Raw genomic sequence first — 20,748 nt, 5'->3', positions numbered from 1 at the left:
GCCAGTTACCCTTCTAGAATGCAGAGCTAAAGTTCACTCCCTAAGGGGGTTCTGTGGTTCCACTACCTGCCTAGAGCTGGTGGCATCAAGTAATAGATTTCAGATGGGCTGTGAGGACTCAGAAACTGTATGCAACATTTTTGGTGTATGTGTGTCATTATCAAGCTTCTGGCAAGAGGATCTATAGCTTTCATCACGTTCTCCAAAAAAGGTTAAGAACCACCGAGTATAAGATAAAGTCCAAATTAGAGTGGCATACAACACCCTTCCTAACTTGACCCTAAATCAACGTTCTAGACTCATTTCTGTTGCTCCTGGTCACTCAGATCCTCGACACTCCAGTGACAGGGCACTGCTGCTCAGTCAGACAAGCTGCTTGGGCACCTCTGATATTCTGTTCATGAGCCTACTGTTGCCTAGATTGCCTTCCTCTCCGTGTTCCTTGCATCCTTTTCTTTCTTCGACTTGTATACTTCTGCTCCTGCAGCTCCCACGCCATCTTCTAGTGCAATGTTCTCTAATCTCCAGGTAAAATCAATCACTGCCTCTCCTGTACACTCTGAACATATTGCTAGGACTTGATACGCATGGCTATTTTAGCATTTGTCAGCCACTGTACTGCAGTTACTTATTTATACATCTATCCCAAAGAATGGACAGTGCGTTTCTTAAGGGCCATGACAAAGATGAACATGCCTTTGTACCCCCAGTGCCTCGTAGAACACCGGACATGTAATCGGGTTCAGTGCATATTCATTGAATGAATAATTAACGCAAGGCAGGCCAGGACAAGTTGTAGTTGAGTGTCTAATTAGCAACCGATGTCAGCTTTCCCTCTCATTTATACACATTCAGATTCTCTGAAGACAGAGGGGGAAAATATATATGCAAAAACTGCAGATAAGTAAGGAAATGGAAGAGGAAAAAAATTAATCTGACGCATGGAAGAAAAAGATGATCACATTCCTGCTTCTTCACGTGTCTTTTTACGCCAACTTGAAATTTACCCAAAATGTTAAAAGCTGATTAACCTGTCACATCTTGCCTTAATTTAGCCTAATTCAAATCCTAGATGCTTATCTGCCAAAGAATCCTCATCACTGAGTAAACAATAGCAGTCCTTCGGCAACACCTGGGAAGCAGCACTTTGTGGAGATGAGTGTGCTGGGTTGAGGAGGGAACAAGGATGGGTGGGTGAGGGAGTCCTGACTTGATCAAAGGCATAGGCCTCTACCAATAGAAAAGTAAAAAAAGATGAATTAAATTGTATTGTCATTAATTGAATTGTATTGTCATTAAATTGTATTTTCATTAATTAAAGTGTATTTTCATTAAACTGTGACAAAGGGAATTCCCTTTGACACCCCTAATTTCTAAAACAGGGCTTGATACAGAGATCAATGTTCAATGGATGTGTAGTGTTTAACTGACTTTTTTGTGAGCAATTTTAATTTTACAATGCATCACAGAACAGATATGGATAATACTGATGGCAAAACTTCTAAAGAGGGACACAGACTGAGGGTCAGGACTTGGCCATTGTGGGATTTGGGGCCAGATACTTTCTGAAACATCCCTAGCCATAAATATGTCTACAATTCTAAATGAGCATACTTACAAATAAATTTTCTAACTTGGCGATGAGACATGAACATTTGCTCAATTTAACTCAGGATTGCTATAAAAATTGTTTAAAAAATAAAAGTTCTAAAATACGAAAATGTTGACAGTACTAAATTGCTAAATGAAATTCAAGTAGAGATGATCCTATGGCTTCAGCTGTTAAGAATCGTTTCATTAAAAGTAATTCTTGAAACGAATCTCTAATGGGGACTCCTTTACAATACAATTATCAGCATTCAGAACCTCTGTCAAATCATTGTGACTCCTGAATAATAAAAAAAAATGCTAAACTATACACTGTATTTTTGTTGATAAATATGTATTATTTAATTATTTAAAAATCACTAAGTACTGGTAAGGAAAAATTTCCCAAATGATGAGATAAAAGTTAGCTTTATATGATGGTTTTCAGTTTCTATATTGACTTATTTCCTATCCAGGTGGTAAAGAATAATGGTTTTTCATTTTATGCTGTTTCTACTAATGGCTATATCAGTAATTTTCATGACATAATTTATTTTGTATCAAAACAGAAACTGCTATTGTGGTTCTCTATGAGTATAACTTCTAGTGGTTATTTAAAAAGATATTCTGATTTCTAGATATATTTTCAACATATTAAGTCCTTTATCAGTAACAGTTGAGAGTCAGTAACCTTCATACAGCTTTCGTTGTCTTAACTACAGCAATGAGGGCAGACGTTCCCTAGTGAAACGATGCTGTCTTTCATAAATAGCCTACAATTTTTCTGTAATATTGCAGGGAGTAGACTGTAGAATAAGTCCCTTATTTTAAATCACTGCAAGAAAGACTTTGGTTTTCTAAAAGGACTTGTCTTTCTCAGTCAGTTATAGTTTGTCATTATTTGTAAACAATACTGATCTACTTAAACTGAGATGGAATATAATATTGGTGATTAAAGACGTATATACCAGTTGTCTCTTTCTATCTCCCAGTCAAGTTCGTGAAAAGTATTTGCGTTTCTGAGCTGGCTAAATTCCCTGTACTGTTAGCATTTTGAAATCATAGTTGAAAAATATCAATCAGTATTGTATACATGGGAAGTAATGCAGTCTTTCATTTGTAAATTAAATGACAATGTCTAGGAGCCATTAGTGAAACCTTTTATAAATGTTTATTAGCATATGAAACATAATATGGTTTTTGTGATTCTCGTGAGCACTTCTCTGACCCTCAATGCTTGATAAAGTAGAAGCAAATACAGTTTCCCTGAGAATTCATAAAACTTAATTTTTGCTTTCAATGTTGCAAGCATTTTGAGTCTGTCATTTTGTTTTCAGCAAGAGGAATTATTTTTCCTGCAGCGTCATTCAATGTTATTTAATGGTAGGCATGCAATGCAATGTATGCATTGCATTAATCACGGTTAGTAATGTGAAAAGTTAATAGGCTGATGCTTCAAGTAATGTTATAATCACTAAAATGCCTCAGGAATATATGAAAATGGATCTTGGCCACGGACAATATCAAGATTGCCGAGATGCACCACAGGCATCTTTTTTAAAGCCTGTTTTGTAATAAGCAGAGAAAGCGAAGGTGCTAAATCATGGTTTACCACCCCATTGGCCTCACAGCCTGTCTGTCTCTGGTGCTGGGCCTCAGAAATCAATTTCACACACGGCTGCTATCAGCATTCTTCGAGCCATTAAGACGAGAGCACTTTCTCCTCTTTTTATTAAAACAAGCTCACTTTTATCTCACGGCTCCAGCTTTGTGCTTTCCTGCCTTTACTTTCCACTTTGTTAGTGGTAAGCGTTACATTGTCTTCTGCCTCCTTTCCTTTCACTTCTAGACTTCTTGAAAGGCTAATCCACGCGCACGGCACCCACTTCCTCAATACCCTCAATTTCTTTAATGCTTCGTCATCTGCCTTCTGCCCTGCCACTTGAGTGATGTGGCTCCTCTGAAATTCATCAGGAGCCTGTAACTCACCACATCCGAGGACCTTCCCTCAGACCTTCCTGTGGGACGTGATACCCTGGCTTTGCTGGCAGTGACTCCTGGCCGGTTCCTCCCCTACCTTTTCTTACTCACACTGACTAGTAAATGCCGGAATCCTCAAGATTCTTTCCTTGGGCCCCTGCTCTTCTTTCTACCCTCCTGTTGATCTCACCCACTCTCCCTTGCCTGCACTCTTCTCTTTGCAGATGAGAGACAAAAACGTCTCTACCCCAATCTCCAGGCTTCTGTTTCGACTCACCTGGACGCCTCCGTAGTACCTTAAACTCAACATGTCCAAAACCAAACTCAATATTTGGGTCCCCAATCCTTCCTTTAGCAGTCCTTCCTCTTAACCCAGTTACAGATATATAAACATTTCTATAAAACATTTCCCCTACCTTCAGCCTCTCCATTCTCCACCTCAACCCAGCCTACCCATCCACCCACACACATATACCCAAACAATTACCTGTACTAGATATTTTACTTTGGTGATGTACCTCCTTTCTGTTCCCTCTTTTCCATTCCAGCTGCCAGCACCCTAAATCAGATTCTTCTTACTGTCATCTATATAATACACAATTGGTACCTCAGTCTGCTTCCAGTCTGGCAGATCAGTTCCCCTGCAGCGTGGCTCTCCGTGTGTCAGAACAGCCAAAGACAAGGTTGGAATGGTGGTCTGGGAGAGGGCCTTGAGTTCCAGCTGAGGGATTGCGCCTTAAGTAGACTGACAGCTGAAGCCAATGAAGGCTTTTGAGCAGGGCATGATATGATGGGAGTTTTACAGTTTTCAAAGTGCTTACACATATTTGTTTGATCCTTATAATATCCCTATAGCAGGCATAGCAGGGTTATGGGCATTTTAGAAAGAAAGAGACTACTAAGGTTGGCAGATAGAGAGTGCTATAAAAAGGATAAGAGAGAAATCCACCTTACAACCACTTCCCCAACAGGTAAGAGGACTTTAGAATCTCTTTATGTCTAAGTAAGTGGGATAAGGAGAGATAAGAGTCAGTCAGTCATCTGGACAGGAATTAAACTTAGCTGCTTGAGGAAAGCTGGGGAACATAAGATCAGATACTTAATCTATTACAGTGGCCATCCAGAAAAAGAAAATAAAAGATTATATGACTAGTATATGCAGAAGACTGGATACCCTCAGAGCATCTGGGTTTTTTAAATTTTATTTCTTCAAATCGGGCTCAGAAAGGTTCTAATTTCTATCTTGTACAAAATGTGCATGGTTCCTATTTCTGAATAAAAAATTTATGCATTCAAATGGCTGACAGATTAGACTTCAGCTTACACTACACCCTATTAACTGGAAGAGTTCCAGGTCTCTTTGTGCATGCTACCTAACATAATAGGAAAATCATCTTCCTATTATACATCATAATCCTCCCTTTCTCTTTTTCTTTGTGTCTCCCTCACATACACACACGTATTTACCATTTACAAAGTGCATTCACGTCAACTGTATGAGTTATTGGAACTGGTATAGCATCTCTGTTTTAGGGAAGAGGGTCTCCTAAGATTTTTTTTTTTGAGGTGGAGAGGGTTCTATAAAATATCTTCAAATAAGAGACAAATCCCCTAACAGGTGAGAGGTGTTTAGAATCTTTTAAATATGCAGTTGGATCAATGGCTATCAACTCTGACTGCATACTCGAATTACCTGGGAACTCAAGAAAAATCGCCCATGTCTGAGCCCTACCCCAGACCACCTGAACCTGAATCTCTTGTGTGAGGGAGCCTGGAGGCTGCCCAGACATTTTTAGTTCTCAGTTCCTACAGTGATTTGGATGCGGCGGGGGGGGGGGGGGGGGGGGGGGGTTAGAACCCTGAACTAGGCAAGCGTTTACAAGTGAACTCACAGCGTGACTTTTTTGAACCTACCTTTATCCTTATTCTGTTTTATACTCCCTGGTTTCAACAGACTCCAGACCTCCCCCTGCTCATTAAAAAGGAATCTTTTTCTTCTCAGTCCTATTCTTTGAGATAACATGGGAGACTCGAGTTACCAAACAAAGCTGTCAGCTGCCCTGAATCTAGGAAAAGATGAGATTGGTTTCTGGGAATGAGATAGAAAATTTCAGCCTTGTAGGAAGGGAGTCATGAAACGTGATGTTTATTGGGCACTTGCTACATGTGTTAGGCATTGGGCTGAGTAGGTTGCATGGCTCATTTGATTAAATTTCACAATAATCCTTTGAGGTAGATGCTGTTGTTGGTCCCTGTTTTGCAGATAAGGAAACTGAGACACAGAAAATAACAGGAAGGTTACACTGGTGGAGCCAGGACTCGAGTCCAGGCAGTCGGGCTCAAGAACTCCTGCTCTCAACAAACTCGTGTTTATCAGGATCACCTGGAGAGCTAAAAACACATACACAGAGGCCCAGGCGGGTTGAAGTAAGCAAGAGAATCCTGGGCCGTCATAATTTTAATAGGTGCTCAGCTGATTCTGATATTGACCAAAGATCAGCAACTACCACATTATACTATATTGCTTACAGGTGAAAATACTGAGGCACATTTAGATGAAGAAGAAAAGAGATCTTCGGTAAGGGGGTTTGACCTTTGTATGGGACAGAAGTAAGTTGAGCTTAAGGTACAAACTCTCAATGTCTCACACTGGCAAGCAAAGACAGGAGCCGTCTGCATCAGAGGATTGTGAACGGGAGGAGAGGGTCGGGAGTCCATAATCCTATTTCTGTAACTGAATCTCAAGCTTTGCTCCCATCATTCGGACACTGGAAAGACCCTGGTACACCCTTCCACCGAATCCAAGATGACACAGATTGAAGTCACATTATTTTATGTACCATTAAGAATAAAAAAAGAGCCACCCATTAAACAGTGACCTGCTGTCAATGATAAGACGCCTCAAAGTTTCTAAAATCAGAAAAATTGTGTATCTTAGGATCCATGAAATACGGTACAAGCAGTGAACTCTGAAGAATTTGGTTCTGAAACCGTGGAAATCACTCAGCAAGTTGGGGAGGCTCCTGCTGACAGTCCAAATAACATAGTTCCAACAACAGGGAAAATATTCTGTGCTGCATATTTTAATATCATTTGTTTGCTATAAGAATTGAGTACGTGTACACTAAACGTAGAGGAATTCATGCCACCTTTTAGGTTTTAGTACTCAGTTTTCCTATCTATACGAGGATGTGGTAAGGCTTCTCTGAGATGACATATAGAAACAAGTAGCACAGTACCTAGCACACAGGAAGACACGAAAAATCACATTTTCCCCCTTTGCTAAGTCTGACGAGATTTCTGTGTTGTTTGCAGTCAAGTTGGGGGAAGAAGGAAGGAAAGGAAAAGTGGTAAATGTCGAAAATTAGAATGAAAGTCAGAAGGACCATACCTTTTAAAACATAAATACCTGTTTGATGCTGTTCCAGAGTAAGTCTACTTTATGTTATGAGGCCAAGCTATAATCAATTCTGTATTAACGCTGAGTAAATTGGAGACTATTCCTAATTAGAAGAAGAAATGATATACCCAAAGGATTCCAATGGCTGATTAAAAATCTGATACCTTAGTAACTGGATTCATAAAGAAAAAATATAAAGAATATAATTATGTGACATTTAACTCACACTTTCTTTAATAAAACTTGTGGGTTATTTTGTTCAGTCGCATTATGCTTTTAGTACAAAATGATGAATTGATGAATTTCAGATATGGCTTGATTTTTTTCCTGAAGACCACGATTACTATTCCATCAGAGCAGCTAACTTAAATTTAGACACTGAATGCAGCATCTTTTACTGGAGTTTCAGTTGCTTTCAAAGGGAACTCCGCATGTGGAGCCCATTTTAGATAATGTGGAGCGCTGCAAGAATTAGGGCAAAGATATTTGCTGGCTTCCCGTGGAAAGATTCATGACTGTGACATGAATAAGAGTTGAATAAAGCACTGTCTGGTGAGAAATCAGATAAATAACCACAAGTGGGAAAACACTGCCGTCTCTGAGGACAATAATCACCCCAAAGTACAAAAATGACTCCCCACGACAGCCTTTGTGTTACGTGAGGTCATACAGCTTTCCAAAAAGTGCAGGAGTGCCCCTTTGAAATAGCCTCTATGTATTTGGAAAGGTTCACTGAGAGTGAATAAAGGGTTAAGTCACAGCAGTGTGGCAGTCTCTTCAGAAAGGTTGAGCCTGAATTCTCTCTTTCCTGAGAGAATGACAGAAAGTTCTTCAGGTTTTAAAGACGGAGACATTTGTTACTCCAGAAGGCCTTTTATAATTTAGTAAAAAAAAAAAAAAAAATCTCTGACTGTAGGGAAGGGATTGAACAGGGAAGCCTCGAATACAATTATTCACTCCTTCGCGCATTCTTTCTGCATACATTTGAGCACCTACTCAGTGCCAGGGTACAGGCTGTCTGCTGAGCAGGGGGACCTAAAGAGTACACAGCTGGTGCTATAAGAGCCTCTGAGCCCAGAGGACCACAGGGCTTTTTCCTGCAAGTGACTATGTAGCCGTATAGGGGGATCTTTCCCCCTCTTTTCCATCACTGGGGCTGCTGCCGTCTTCATGGTTTCTCACTATCAGTGGTGTCATAATCAAAGGGCCTTCCAGCCTCCATTCTCGGGGTCTCTCCATTCTGTGAGGCCAGCACAGCTGTCTTTCTAAAACACAAACTTGGACCAAAGCTCCCAGGCCTGGCATGCCAGGCCCTGCAGGAGCTGTTATGCTCTAGCCACTGGGATTCACTCACGGCTCCTTGGACTCAACTTTTTTTCCTTCTTCTGTGCCTCTGCCCGTGCAGGTCCCTCTGCCTAATGCCCCCTTTCCCTCTCTTGTCTACCTGGTGAACCTCCATTGATCTCCTAAGGCTCACTTTAAATGTCCCATCTTTTAAGTCACCCTCACTGACCCACCTAGAGGCCAAGCGATTCTCTGCCTAGCACAGAGCCTGGGGCACTGCAGCAAATAAATGCCAAATTCCTTCTCTCATTTTCTTCCTTGTGCTGCTGTGGCATCTTATATCCTCCACTCAGCCTCAGTCTGTGTTACTTTTTTTAAAATAAATTTACTTATTTTATTTATTTATTTTTGGCTGCATTGGGTCTTCCTTGCTGCACGCGGGCTTCTCGTTGCGGCGAGCGGGGGCTACTCTTCATTGCGGTGCGCGGGCTTCTCATGGCGGTGCCTTCTCTTGTTGCAGAGCACGGGCTCTAGGCACGCGGGCTTCAATAGTTGTGGCTCGCGGGGTCTAGAGCGCAGGCTCAGTAGTTGTGGTGCACGGGCTTAGTTGCTTTGCGGCATGTGCGATCTTCGCGGACCAGGGCTCGAACCCGTGTCCCCTGCATTGCAGGCGGATCGTTAACCACTGCGCCACCAGGGAAGCCCTGTGTTATCTTTTTAAAACTTTGTTTAGAATCTGTGAGCGTCCTCGGGGGCGGGGCTGTGTCTCGTTCATCTCTGTGTCCCAGGGTAATTGTCTGGCTTAGAGCAGGTCAGTCTAACAAAATTTTTCACTGATATGAAGAATAAGGAGAGCAATAAGGTCCCTGGTTAGTTTTCCATAGAGTTAAATGTGTTTAGTTTCTCTTCTGAAATTATATACTTGAAACTTTGGGCTTATTCAAATAACCTTTCATTTCTTGCACCGCTGGTGAAACAAAATGGCATTGTTGGGACAAGAGTGAACCCTGCCTGTGTTCAAAGCTGCACTCCGTCACTACTAGCTGAGTAACCAAAAGCAAGTTATGTAATTACTCTGTGTCTCAGTTTCCTCATCTGTAAAATGGGAAAAATAATTATAACTACTTCCTAGGGTTGTTAGGACAATTAGATAACTTAATATATGTAAAGTACATCTCACATTGAAGCAGGCACTCTCTATAGTATTAACTATTATTACTTCAGTTATGAAACAGGTGATAGAACTTTATTTTATTAATGTCCCTACCTAATAAAATTAAAACATTAGAAACTTTGTTTTCCATACTTCCCGCCTGCCTGCAAACACAATCTTATTTCTTTTTGAAATTTTAATGGTCTACGACATCCAAGGTCTGGGAATCACTTCTTTCAATTATCTAGAACTCTAAAATGGACATAAAGGACTGGGTTTGAGTCCCAGCACCACCAAACTGAAGTTAGCAAATTTAGCAAACTACCAGGGGTAAGAATGCCTGCCTTGGACTAAGGCAGGTTAGGACTGGTCATAGGGACATGGCAGAGGTGTTGGAAAATCAGAATCCCTCCTAGCAGAGAACTGAGAACATGCTGACTGGTTGCCAGGTGATGCTCAAAGGTTTCTAAAGGTCCTTCATACTAATGGTTTCCATAGAGCAAGCTAAACGTTTTGAGGAAAAACCTACTGTAATTAGTGCTCTATATGCTGTTGACTGGTCTTTTATTCACTTGAATGAGGGGCTGGTGTAAAGGTTTCCCTGCTTGAGCATATTTCTAAGATGGAAAAGACAGGTGTTTATGTATCAAATAAACAGAGACCAAGTAATACACTCATTAAGCTTTGGTTTCAGTATGACTAAAAAAGTGGATTCCAACAAAAAAAGAAAAAAAAGGCATAGCTCAAAGAAGTGATCTTAAATATAAATCTTCAGAGTTTTAGAGTTTTTCTAACACATTCTTTCTGGAATCACTATAAATAGTGAATTAATGTGTCTATTTCTTTAGGCAGAGATGCCCTTACATAAGCAATAGTTAAGTATACAGTTTAAAGAAAATTATATCATGACAGCAACATAAAACCAATGGAATGTACTGGCCAGTTAATGCCTGTCTTCCCCAATCCTGATCTCAAATCCTTTCTGATGTTACACGTAGAAAGACCCAGCTTTAGAACCATGTCTGTTTTGTTCAACACAGTATACCCTGTACCCTGCACAGGGCCTGATATACAGCAGGATCTCAATGAATATACTATTTTGCACTGGGGGATGGGAAGGAAGCTAACACTTCTTGGAGACCTACTATGTGCAAGGTCCCCCATGAAGTCTTTTTCACATCACCATTTTGTATTTCACATTCACACTGTTCATTGATATGGAAAGCAATAGAAATGAAGCTTATTGATATGTTGTAAGTCTAGGGTAAGACAAAAACTTTATAGACTTCAGTCCCCTCTTCTTGCCACATCACCCCAATGTTTATAAACCAACAATGATCCTCGAGTTTTAACTCAAGATGATTTTCCATCAGCTTCATTGCTTCCTCGGTTTCCACTGCATGTGACATTTCAACATTTCAACCTTTCTCTACCAAGGCCGGCTCGGCTGACTCTTATACAAAGGTCCTCAGGGGCCATACAGTATAACAGAAAGAGAATGAACTCCTTCTCAAAGGAGTATGGACTCAAAGGAAAGAGATCCAGATTCCAAGCTCTGGATCCTACCTACTAGGTGTTCCTGGCAAATACGTCTCCAATCTCTTTGCAAACATTTATATGTTAAATTCAATTATCTGTGAAATCAAAGGGCTGGAATAGGTGATAAATTCATTTATTCAAACAACAAACTTATATGAACATTTTCTGTAAATCAAACTCTTTGTCCGGTGCTGGAGATATAAAGATATCTAAGACAAAATAAAACCAAAGTCCTGCCTTCAAAGAGATCCCAGTCAACTGAGGTCACATTTTATGCTACCTCAAAGATTCTTTTTAATTTGAAAACACAATAAATCTATGTCCTGGGAACCCAAATGTCAATTAAGCTCACTCTGTAACAGTAATTTCAAAGCATGTTTGCTATCTTAGACCAGGTACAAGCCCCAAAGTAAAAGTGTATGGCATCTGGTCTGCAGAAGGACTTCCTATTGTTTCCATCACCTTTTTCATTTCTGGTTCTACTGATGAAGTAGAGTATTTGAACAATACTCTGGCAGACTTCAAATGGTGAAGTGGGCTGAGAAATCAGACACCCTACCATACTTTACTAAGGGAAACAAGTGAGGTCTATTTATTTTATTGGACAGTTTGAATTTATTATAGGTTGCTCATAATTTCCTGTCTCATTTCTTTAGTGCTCTTGGAATTTATGTCAGGATGTCTTAGGTTATCACTCTCCTTCCCTCCATTTTCCTAACGTTTACGCCAACAGACTGAACTGACTTAGAGAAAGTCCCCGGACAAAAATGGAAGGGGAAAATACCCAAAAGTTTAGTTGGAGAAGGGCAGAACCTTTGGAAAAAAATCTGAAAAAGCAATGAAGATGAAAATGGAAACTCTGTGAAAGTTAATGTAGTGTAGAATTGGCGAACATACCACTTATTCCTTTAAACAAATAGAAGAAAGAACCCGCTTATGACGTGCACCCAAATAATTCACAGGTGGTGAAACCATTAGAGTCCTGCAATTTCTTGCTTCAGAAGTGGAATAAGTCTCCAGTATTATAAATGGCGTACGCTCACAGGCATGACTTCTCTGCTATTCCCTTTCTCTGAACTATCCCCCCCTTCCATGCACAAGGCCTTTTGGGTTTTTTGTAATTAACTTATTTTAATAAGACCTTTAGATAAAAATCTAGTGAGGTAGGGAGATGCAACCTACTATACTAATTGCACTTACAGAATTATAATTCCAAATGGAATATGCTTATTTTTTGCCTGGATTTTGGTTATTATAAAATAAGCACAATGGAGTAGAAACTAGGTAAGATTGAAGCCTGCCATCATGATGCCCCAATGATGCTGGGCAGATGAAAACTCCCTAGATGTTGGTCGCACACAGTTAATGATCATTCTCGCAATGATAAATATTTGCTTTGAGAAAAGTTTCTTCCCAAAGAATTTATCTTAACTAAGACACTGTTATAGTGTGTTGTGCTGCACGAATTGATATTCTGAACTATAGAAATCGGAAAAAAATTTAATGTTTGTTTGAAGTCAAATACTGACTGATAATATCCATGAAGATAATACACTGATAATCTGTGGGAAGCCATAATTTACATTTACACACAGATGAGAGGATTAAATCGCCACTACCTAAGCAGGAGGGGGAGAGCAAAATGAGCCATCTTGTGGGGTAATTGAAAGTAATTATATACATCACAAAACTATTCCCTACAGAAGAGTTTTTTGAAAATTAAAAAAAAAAAAAATTGACAACAGAATGTCCAGCAACCTTCCAAGCTCCTCACTGCAAGGACTGTGCCTTAAATTATCTTCCATGGAGCTTGGCTCTGTGTGGGGTATACAGTTGGTGATAGATAAGTGATTTTCACATGAATGAAAGTAATCACTTGAAATTTTATAGTACTTTGGAGTTGACAAAACACTTCAACATCTAATGCTGCGTTTTCCTCTCAAGGTATCCTGGAGAGTTAGGAGAGATGGACAATCGTGCATGGATGAAGAGACAACAGCTTCGGCGAGTTATGTGACTGGGCCACGATCATAGGGCTGGAATCAGTGTTAGAGCCCAGATGGCCACACTCTAAAACCGGGGCTCTTTCCTGACACCTGGACACCTCCTAGAAAAATGTATCAAAGATGATTGAGACTAGATATACTCAAGAAGCGTGTCTTACTTTATAAGTTCTGTTTGTTTGTGTGTGTGTGTGTGCGTGTGTGTGTGCGCGCGCGCACGCGTGTATGAGTCTGTTCCCCTCTCTGTCACTTGTTCACTCCTTTATTTTCTGACATCTCTGGAGCTGCATTGGTGTTGTGCCTCAGTTTCTGCTTCTTGGTATCCTTTTCTGTTTTCTTTGCCTTCCCCTTGGGTCTGTGTGGTTCTGTGTCCTTGGCCAGGTTGTGTGGTCCTGTTCTGCTCCATGGGATTCCAACTGTTTACCACAGCCCTGCCTTTTCCACCCCCCTTATTTCTTACTGCTCCACCCACTCCTGGATTTTGTTTGAAAAAAGGATTTTTCCACATACCTGCAAGTACTTAGAGAACTCTAGGTATACAATAAGTTGCAAACCACAAAGACTAAACCACCATTAGGGTGACATGGCATGTCCTTATTTTAATTTTTTCATATAATAAATGGAAAGTGGTATTGGTACTTACTTATAAGCATTCATTTCATCTAAATGTGAAGCAATGTTATTTAAAAAGGTTTTCAGTATGACAAAGAACACCTTCCCGCAACTATCAGTGTTTTAACACAACGAGGGTTTATTGCTTGCTCGTGGTTAAACGAATGTTCACAAATGTAATTCTGTGAGACTGGCTGGCATGGCGGTGTGGGGCTCTGCTCCATTCAGCCATTCAGGGAGGAGGCCTTCCATTCGGTGGCTTGACTATTTCCTAGAGTCTTGAAGTTCTTTACTGGATTCTCTGCATCCAGCAGGTGTATAAAGAGAGTTCTTGCTTACTTGGAGGATTATGTGGGAGATGTCAGGCCTGGAAGTGCCTTATGTCACTTCTAATGACATTCCATTGACCAGAACTCAATCATACTGCACCAACTAATTACAGAGAAAACTGTGAAATAAAGTTTGCCTTCGTGCCCAGTAGTAAAGAGAAATGAATTTTTGGTGAAGCCACAACATTATCTCTGCTATAATGAGAAACTTTCCAATTTTATAAAATTGTGGCTAATATAAGTATCATTTTCTTCCTGAGGACAAATTTTGTAAAAGGAAAAAATACTTGAGAACTAAATGGATTTAAAAAAAAGATATGAAACATGAAAAATTCATTCTAATTAACAATGGCAGAAAGGATCTGCATTCAATTGTTTTTCATTGTGTGGAGAGAAAGAAAAACAGAGTATGCATCTTCTCTTTTGAATGTATTAGGCTTATTGATTTGGTCTTACTAAAACCAGAATTGGTGAAATGCTTCACATGTGAAATGGATGTTCACATGTTCCCCTTGCTACTTGTGCTTTACCCTTTTCTTATATTTTCTTACCAAGTCATTCCTATTCATCCATTTATTCATTCATTCAACAACATTTACTGAGACCAGGCATTCTGATAAAGGTAGGAGAAACACGTCACTCCCTCTGCTGTCACCCACAACCTTGTTGACTAGACAAAAACCTAAGTACAGTATGAGAAATAAATACAAGGGAGCACAAGAACTAGAAGAAATTACATTTAAAAATATTGTCAAGAATACAGTGAATTATGTACGCCTCTGACAAACAACTACTAAATACTGACTATACACTGGTGGAATTTAGGGTGGGGTATTTTCTTCAAATAAAGGTTACAATAGTTACTGAGATAAGATATATTTCTATGACTGGAAGAGAGACTATTAACAAGTATAGGAAACTATTGAAACTGATTTAGAAATACTGAGCTTCTGGAAATACAACAAACAAAAAGCCAGAGGTCACTGTTGTCTGCAGACTACTACCACTGGGACATCTACACACAGCCAGAAAACGTCTAACTGCCCTACATGCTGGGTGCTCCCAGTTAGCAAAGTCCCTGGGAGAAGAAACCAGAACAGTTACGCTTTATTCAACGTAGTTTTTAATCTTGAAGTTCAGGAATTGGGGAGATTTAGTCATTTATTTTTGAGCTCATGGAAAGAAGGGGTTGATAGCAACAGCATACCCAGTCAGCAAGCAGGTTCCCCACACAGCTCTGCTGGCCTATTTCAATTAGGATCCTTTCGGACTTCCATCACCTCTGCTATGCCAGTCCTAAGCCGCTCATGGGCCAGTCCCGCCAATCAAGACAAAATTCAACCACATGGTATGGCTTTTATGATGCAGACAGAAGATGACATGAACTTGTCTCATTCTGGTGAAAACACAGTCTGAAGCCAGCTCTCTAGATGAAGAAAATTAGTAAAAACAGCAAGACTCTCAAACTCGATTTAGACACATTTTCCTGTGATTATCTCAACATGCTTCACCAGTAGGTTATTCATGATGAGTCAAGGAATGCTCTCACTCAAGAAGAGACTATGGTCCTCCTGCTACAAAGAGGTCACTTCTGGGTCACTCTACCCAGGAGACCACAAGAAACAGTAGAATATGCACAAGGAGGGAAGGGTAGATTGAAACTTACAGAATTAGACCTGGAACCTAAAATAGACAAATTAAAAGCAGAGCTGTCACTTGACCAAAAAAACGAGATCTATACATGAAGTCAGAAAACCCCGAACATGTGGAGAATTAGAGAATCATGTGAGTCTCTTTACATCCTTTGCTCTCTGAGTTTAGTTCACAAATGGTTACGATGCCTGTATATATAACACATTCTACCGGGTTCTGGGGGAAATGCAGAAATTCACAGGACTCTGTGTTTTTTCCTGAATGAGTTTAAGATTCTATTTTGATTAAGCCATAATAAAGGGGAGAACCAAAATACCAAACCATGTTTCAGGCAAACATAAATCCTGTGCAAAATGGACCAACAAACTGGGTTAAAAAAGGAGTAGCAAGGACGGGGGTTAACCACACTTCACTGATTAAAATTGCACAGAAAATTGCACCATGTTATAAAGATATAAGAATGAACTCTGTGCACTCCTAAGTTTGAATAATAGCCTACCATGTGGTCTGCTAGAGATTTGCTTTCCATTTTATTCATACATATTGGTAAAGGGGGGCCAACATGTATTAACACTCCTATAAATGCACAAATACATTTATTTATTCATTCTTTCTTTCAAAAGTCTTTAATATATCCACAGAGTCTTTCAAGGAAAAACTTTCCTGGTGTAACAGGATTCTTTTGTAGTTCACTAGTGACCACTATTGGACATACTTCCCTCAACTTATATGAAGCCATAGAACTAGTTCTCATGACAATAATAACGGGGCCCAGAAAGTCGTCCTGAAACGGACTGAAATGCTAAAAACAGGAGAAAATAAAAATGTAGCTGACCATGTCTAGACAAAAAAGTCACAAAAACATGAAGTAAATAATAAATAATGTTTAAAGAAACGCCTCACTATGTTCTCCAGGTGTACATGAAATATCCTTAAGCTTGACTTAAAGACAATGTAGGCATAAGAGTAAGAAATCGATGTAAGCAGTTATAGAAAGGTGTTTGTGCATGCACATGGACGGACACACACACACACACACACACACTTATTGGAGCAGGCCACAGTCTGCTGTAAATAAGGGATTTAACATTCATTCCACAAGCTAATGGTGCTTCTCGCCATCCAAGATAGATCCACTTGGATAATAGTGGAGGAGAGTGCCAGAGCGACCAAAGGAATGGGCTATTGTGTCTGACTAGTTTCCACGTATAAATTAGTGCAGAGAAGAAAAAGAAATTCAACAGAAAAACACATGTACTTTATTATAATTCTGAGTGCTACCCTTGCAACCGCCACAATAGCAGGCGAAGCAGCTTAAAACCACTTAAAAGAAACAAAAAGCAAATGCAAATTTGATTAAATGCTTTTCTGACAAGAAGTGATTTGACTTCAAGTTTGGATGGACACATATGTCAATGGCCGGTCATGGTTTTTGCCACATTCCTTTTGAGCTAAACAATTGGGACAAAGGAGGGAGAAGGGAAAAGGGGAGCAGGGTGGGGAGATGGGGAAGGTTGGGTTATGTGGCTTACTTTGACCTGAATATCAGAATAAAATCTCTTGCTCAGCACTACTGTCCTACTGTGTCCGGAGTAAAAAAAAGAAGTCTACGATGTTTGAGCTTTGCATGAAAATGTGGGTGGTGACCAAAAATAGATATAAAAGACACAGGCACTTCATTGTCTCAGGAGTAATGCTCCAGTGGGAAAGGGTTTTGGTAAAACTGAGGGTGAACAGCATGCAATATTTGTATACACTCAGGAACAAAGTCATGATACAGACGATTCTGCTATCAGTGATATGAAGGCTGTTTTGAAGTAGAAACTGGGCTTTGCCACTAAACAAACAGGCTGTTTTCCAAGTAAGTAAAAAGGAATCTTTAAAAATTGCTTAAATTAATTCTAAGAGTAGACAGACTCTTATAATGTATAAAACAATTATAGGAAAAACAAGCCACCCAGTTCAATTTCCTGATCCAGACAAAAGGTTGAGCTGAAAATGTCACACTTCCGGTTCTAAGTCAACTACTGATCAGGCTAGACGTCACTTTCTCTTGGGCCAATAATTTACTTTTGGCCCAAAAGCTAAATGGGACAGTGAATGAGCAAGTGTGACAAGTGCCCTTAATGCTGTACACATCTTTATTGGCCAAGATGAGGCAAAAAGCCTAAATACCTCCGACAAAGACTACAGACCAACCTGTGTCATTTCTTCCATCACTGCTAAACATTTTACAACCACAGTACAAAGCAAACAAGTTATTTTCTCTCCATTATTTCACCTTTGAGTTCAAATATAAGCTGTTTTCCTTATCTGTAGAATGGGTTTAAAGATGCTTTATTTGCAAGGTTATCGTGAAGATTCACTGTAATGCTTTTCAAACAACTGGCCTCGTGTTTGGCACATTCAGACACACAGTACATGGCAGGTACTACTAAAGCTGTTATTACTCTGCACAGGGATGTATCTTGGCGCTCACCAGGCAGTTCTTTCTTTTCTAGCCTAACTCTCAGAATCCAAATTCATTTAAATACAGGTATAAAGCAAACCTGGGTCTTATTTCCTTTTATCCTCATAATACAATTATTGTAATTTAAATGAAATGTTTTATGTTTCAAATCTGAAATAAGCAAACACTCCTTCTTATCCATATAAGCGTCATTATATATTCAAACACATATATGAATATTCAAGATATCAAAGAGAAATATAATGCAATTTACCCAGTGGGTAGCAAAACAATCTATTCCTGAATGGGAAAGTTTTTCCAAAGTATAATGAGATCATACTTCTTTATGAAGATACCAAAAAAGTACTGTGTACCGGTAATTTGCTTCATGACGTAATTAAATGCGAAAATAACCCCTGCTTTTAAAAAAATACAAAGAGGGAAAGATGAGGCAAACCAATGGCGTGTATATAAGAAACACGTCCCATATGGAAAAAATGAGACACCTTTCATAAATTGCTTGCCCCACTCGTCATAAAGCACACCTAAACATTCTGCTTTTTATACTCCTCAGAACAGCTAAAAACGTACAGTCCATTCATACTTAAAGTTCAGTTTGCATTTAAATTTCTATGAGAACTTGAAAATATACTTCTATATTTACAGCTTTTGCAATGCAGCATTACGACTTCTTGGCTACAATGATGCAAATCAGAAGTGGAATTGTTAACATATTTAATCACTCTCTGATGATGAGCCTTCCTGGAGTTTTAAAATCTGTGCTTAAATAGCTTGCTCCCCTTCTTCAAAATTATAGTGCAGATCAAATTTGTCAGAGTCTAATCAGAACAAACATCCCTTCATCTTCGATGAATCAATGCAACCTATACATGCGTTGCATTTTTCCCTTTTTCCCTTCTTGCCTGGTTACCTTCTGAGGAAGGGCTGGCTCTCCATACATGCGACAGGGAGAGCTACAAGCACGTTTGTTTGGACTCAGTGTGTGCAAATTTTGGAATCAAACCTTCAGATGAGGTTTACGAAGCTGCCTGCCCAGAACACTCTGGTTTTAAAAAAATGTGCATTGCTATTAATATTTTGAGTGTAGATTTTTTTTGGACAGTAAAGTTTCATTTTCTGCCCATAAAACCAAGTATGAGTCACAACGGAACATTTACTTCGAGTCAAAAATGCAGTGTGTGCTGACGTTCCAGAGTAGAGCATCTTATCACTGTGACTGTGGAAAGAAGCTGCACAAAAAGTCAGCACTTTCTTCTTCTTCAAAAGCAGATCTGACATCAAAGACCATAATCCTCAATTCATAAATACTAGCATTAACTTGTATCCGCAGATGACTTGCCGTAATTATGAGCTATAATCTGGGTTGGCCACAGAGAGGCTTTCATTCCCTCTTTTACCTGTTTCCCTAGCGCATGTGCACAGAGGAAGGAGGACCCATAAAAGGTAGTGGGGGAAAGCCCCTCACAGCCCATCCTTCAAAAATATTCCAGGAACACTTCAGTGAGTGAGTTTGATTTCAGGACATCTGTTACCTAAATTCCAAGCATGCCCACCACCATTTATACAGCCCTCAGCTCACAAACTCCATGCAGTATGTCCCAAAGTTCATGTCTCAGTATGTCTCAGTATTCCTAGTTACCTCTAACGAATCCCACAAAGTCTTGCAGACTTTATTTTGCTTGGGAAGTTGGGGTTAAAATTCTGCAAGAAGCTTTTTTTTTTTCTTTAAATCATGTAAATTATTTTACCTGGCGTTTGAAGAGAAAGATATACACAGGCACACACACTCACATACACACACGTACACACCACCACAACAGCACCCAGACTAAATGGCCATAGCGATGTATTGAAATGAAAAGGCATTTACCAGGAGCAGGAAAGCCAGAAAGAGGAGCGGTGTGCCAGGAGTTGCCCGACGGCAGCATTCCATGCTTGGATCCTTGCCGGAATCCGAATCGGACACTGAATAAGCTGCTAAGTGCTCCTCTGCCTGCTGTCACATCCAGTACTGGTGCTAACACTCCAGTCCTGCCTATCCGCTTCCATCAGCCCCGCTCACATTTCCTGACTGAGGGGTGGGTGGGTGGGTGGATGGGTGGGGGGTAAGCTGAATGGAATCTCTCTCGGAGCCGGCAGCCAGCCAATCAGGCTCCTGCTAATCAGACATGCTGAATAACAAAGCCAGGGGGACAGAGAAAGTGTAACAGTGCGAGCGAGAAAGGGAGGAAAGGACGAAAAAGAAACGAGAGCGGAGGAGCGCGCAGCAGAACCAGAAGAGAAATGCAAACGATGCAGAATTGCAAAAGATGAAGCAGAGCCCTGTGCTGTTAACTAACCTGGTTAGTTCTCTGTGAGATACATTTCTATTTGTGCCGTTTGCTTGTGCTGGTGCCTGTTGCTTTGTAAAGTACAGTAGCTCCCTGCGACTCTGTATTGTTCCATTCAGGAGAGGAACTTAATCCCTGTCAATATATAACATATGCCATAAAGGGAAAGAACCAGAGACAAAAACTGACTTAATGTGCCCTTTAAACGTGTTCTGTACAACTGCTCTATGCCTCTTCCATAAAGTTCCTCTTTATTTTCCCCCTTGACTTAGAAAAGGGAGACTGTATAAAATTTTGAAAGTTCCTCACTAAGCCTAAATAGAGGCATAAGTTACTTTGTGTAGTAACGACTTGATCTGAAGGAGAAGAAAAAAAGCAGGTTACTTCTTTGTAAAGTGACAATTTAAA

At 40.0% G+C, this 20,748-nt stretch overlaps 1 protein-coding gene across 2 annotated transcripts in view; it reads right to left on the bottom strand.

Annotated features, from left to right (window-relative positions):
• ADAMTSL1 (ADAMTS like 1) overlaps window positions 1-20,748 on the bottom strand; it is a 1,021,102-nt gene that overhangs the window by 450,634 nt on the left and 549,720 nt on the right. Inside the window, exon 1 of one of the 2 annotated variants that reach the window (XM_030840590.2) lies at window positions 19,881-20,021. The exons of the other annotated variant lie outside the window; for it this stretch is intronic. Within the exon in view, the coding sequence (XP_030696450.2) occupies window positions 19,881-19,943 (63 nt within the window). The 5' untranslated portion in view covers window positions 19,944-20,021. Of the gene's footprint in view, window positions 1-19,880; window positions 20,022-20,748 lie in introns of those variants that run through there. 2 annotated transcript variants of the gene reach the window in all.

This window comes from Globicephala melas, chromosome 6, assembly GCF_963455315.2.
Source record: "Globicephala melas chromosome 6, mGloMel1.2, whole genome shotgun sequence".
In the NCBI taxonomy this organism is placed as follows: domain Eukaryota; kingdom Metazoa; phylum Chordata; class Mammalia; order Artiodactyla; family Delphinidae; genus Globicephala; species Globicephala melas.
This window is presented reverse-complemented; position numbering and strand designations above follow the sequence as displayed.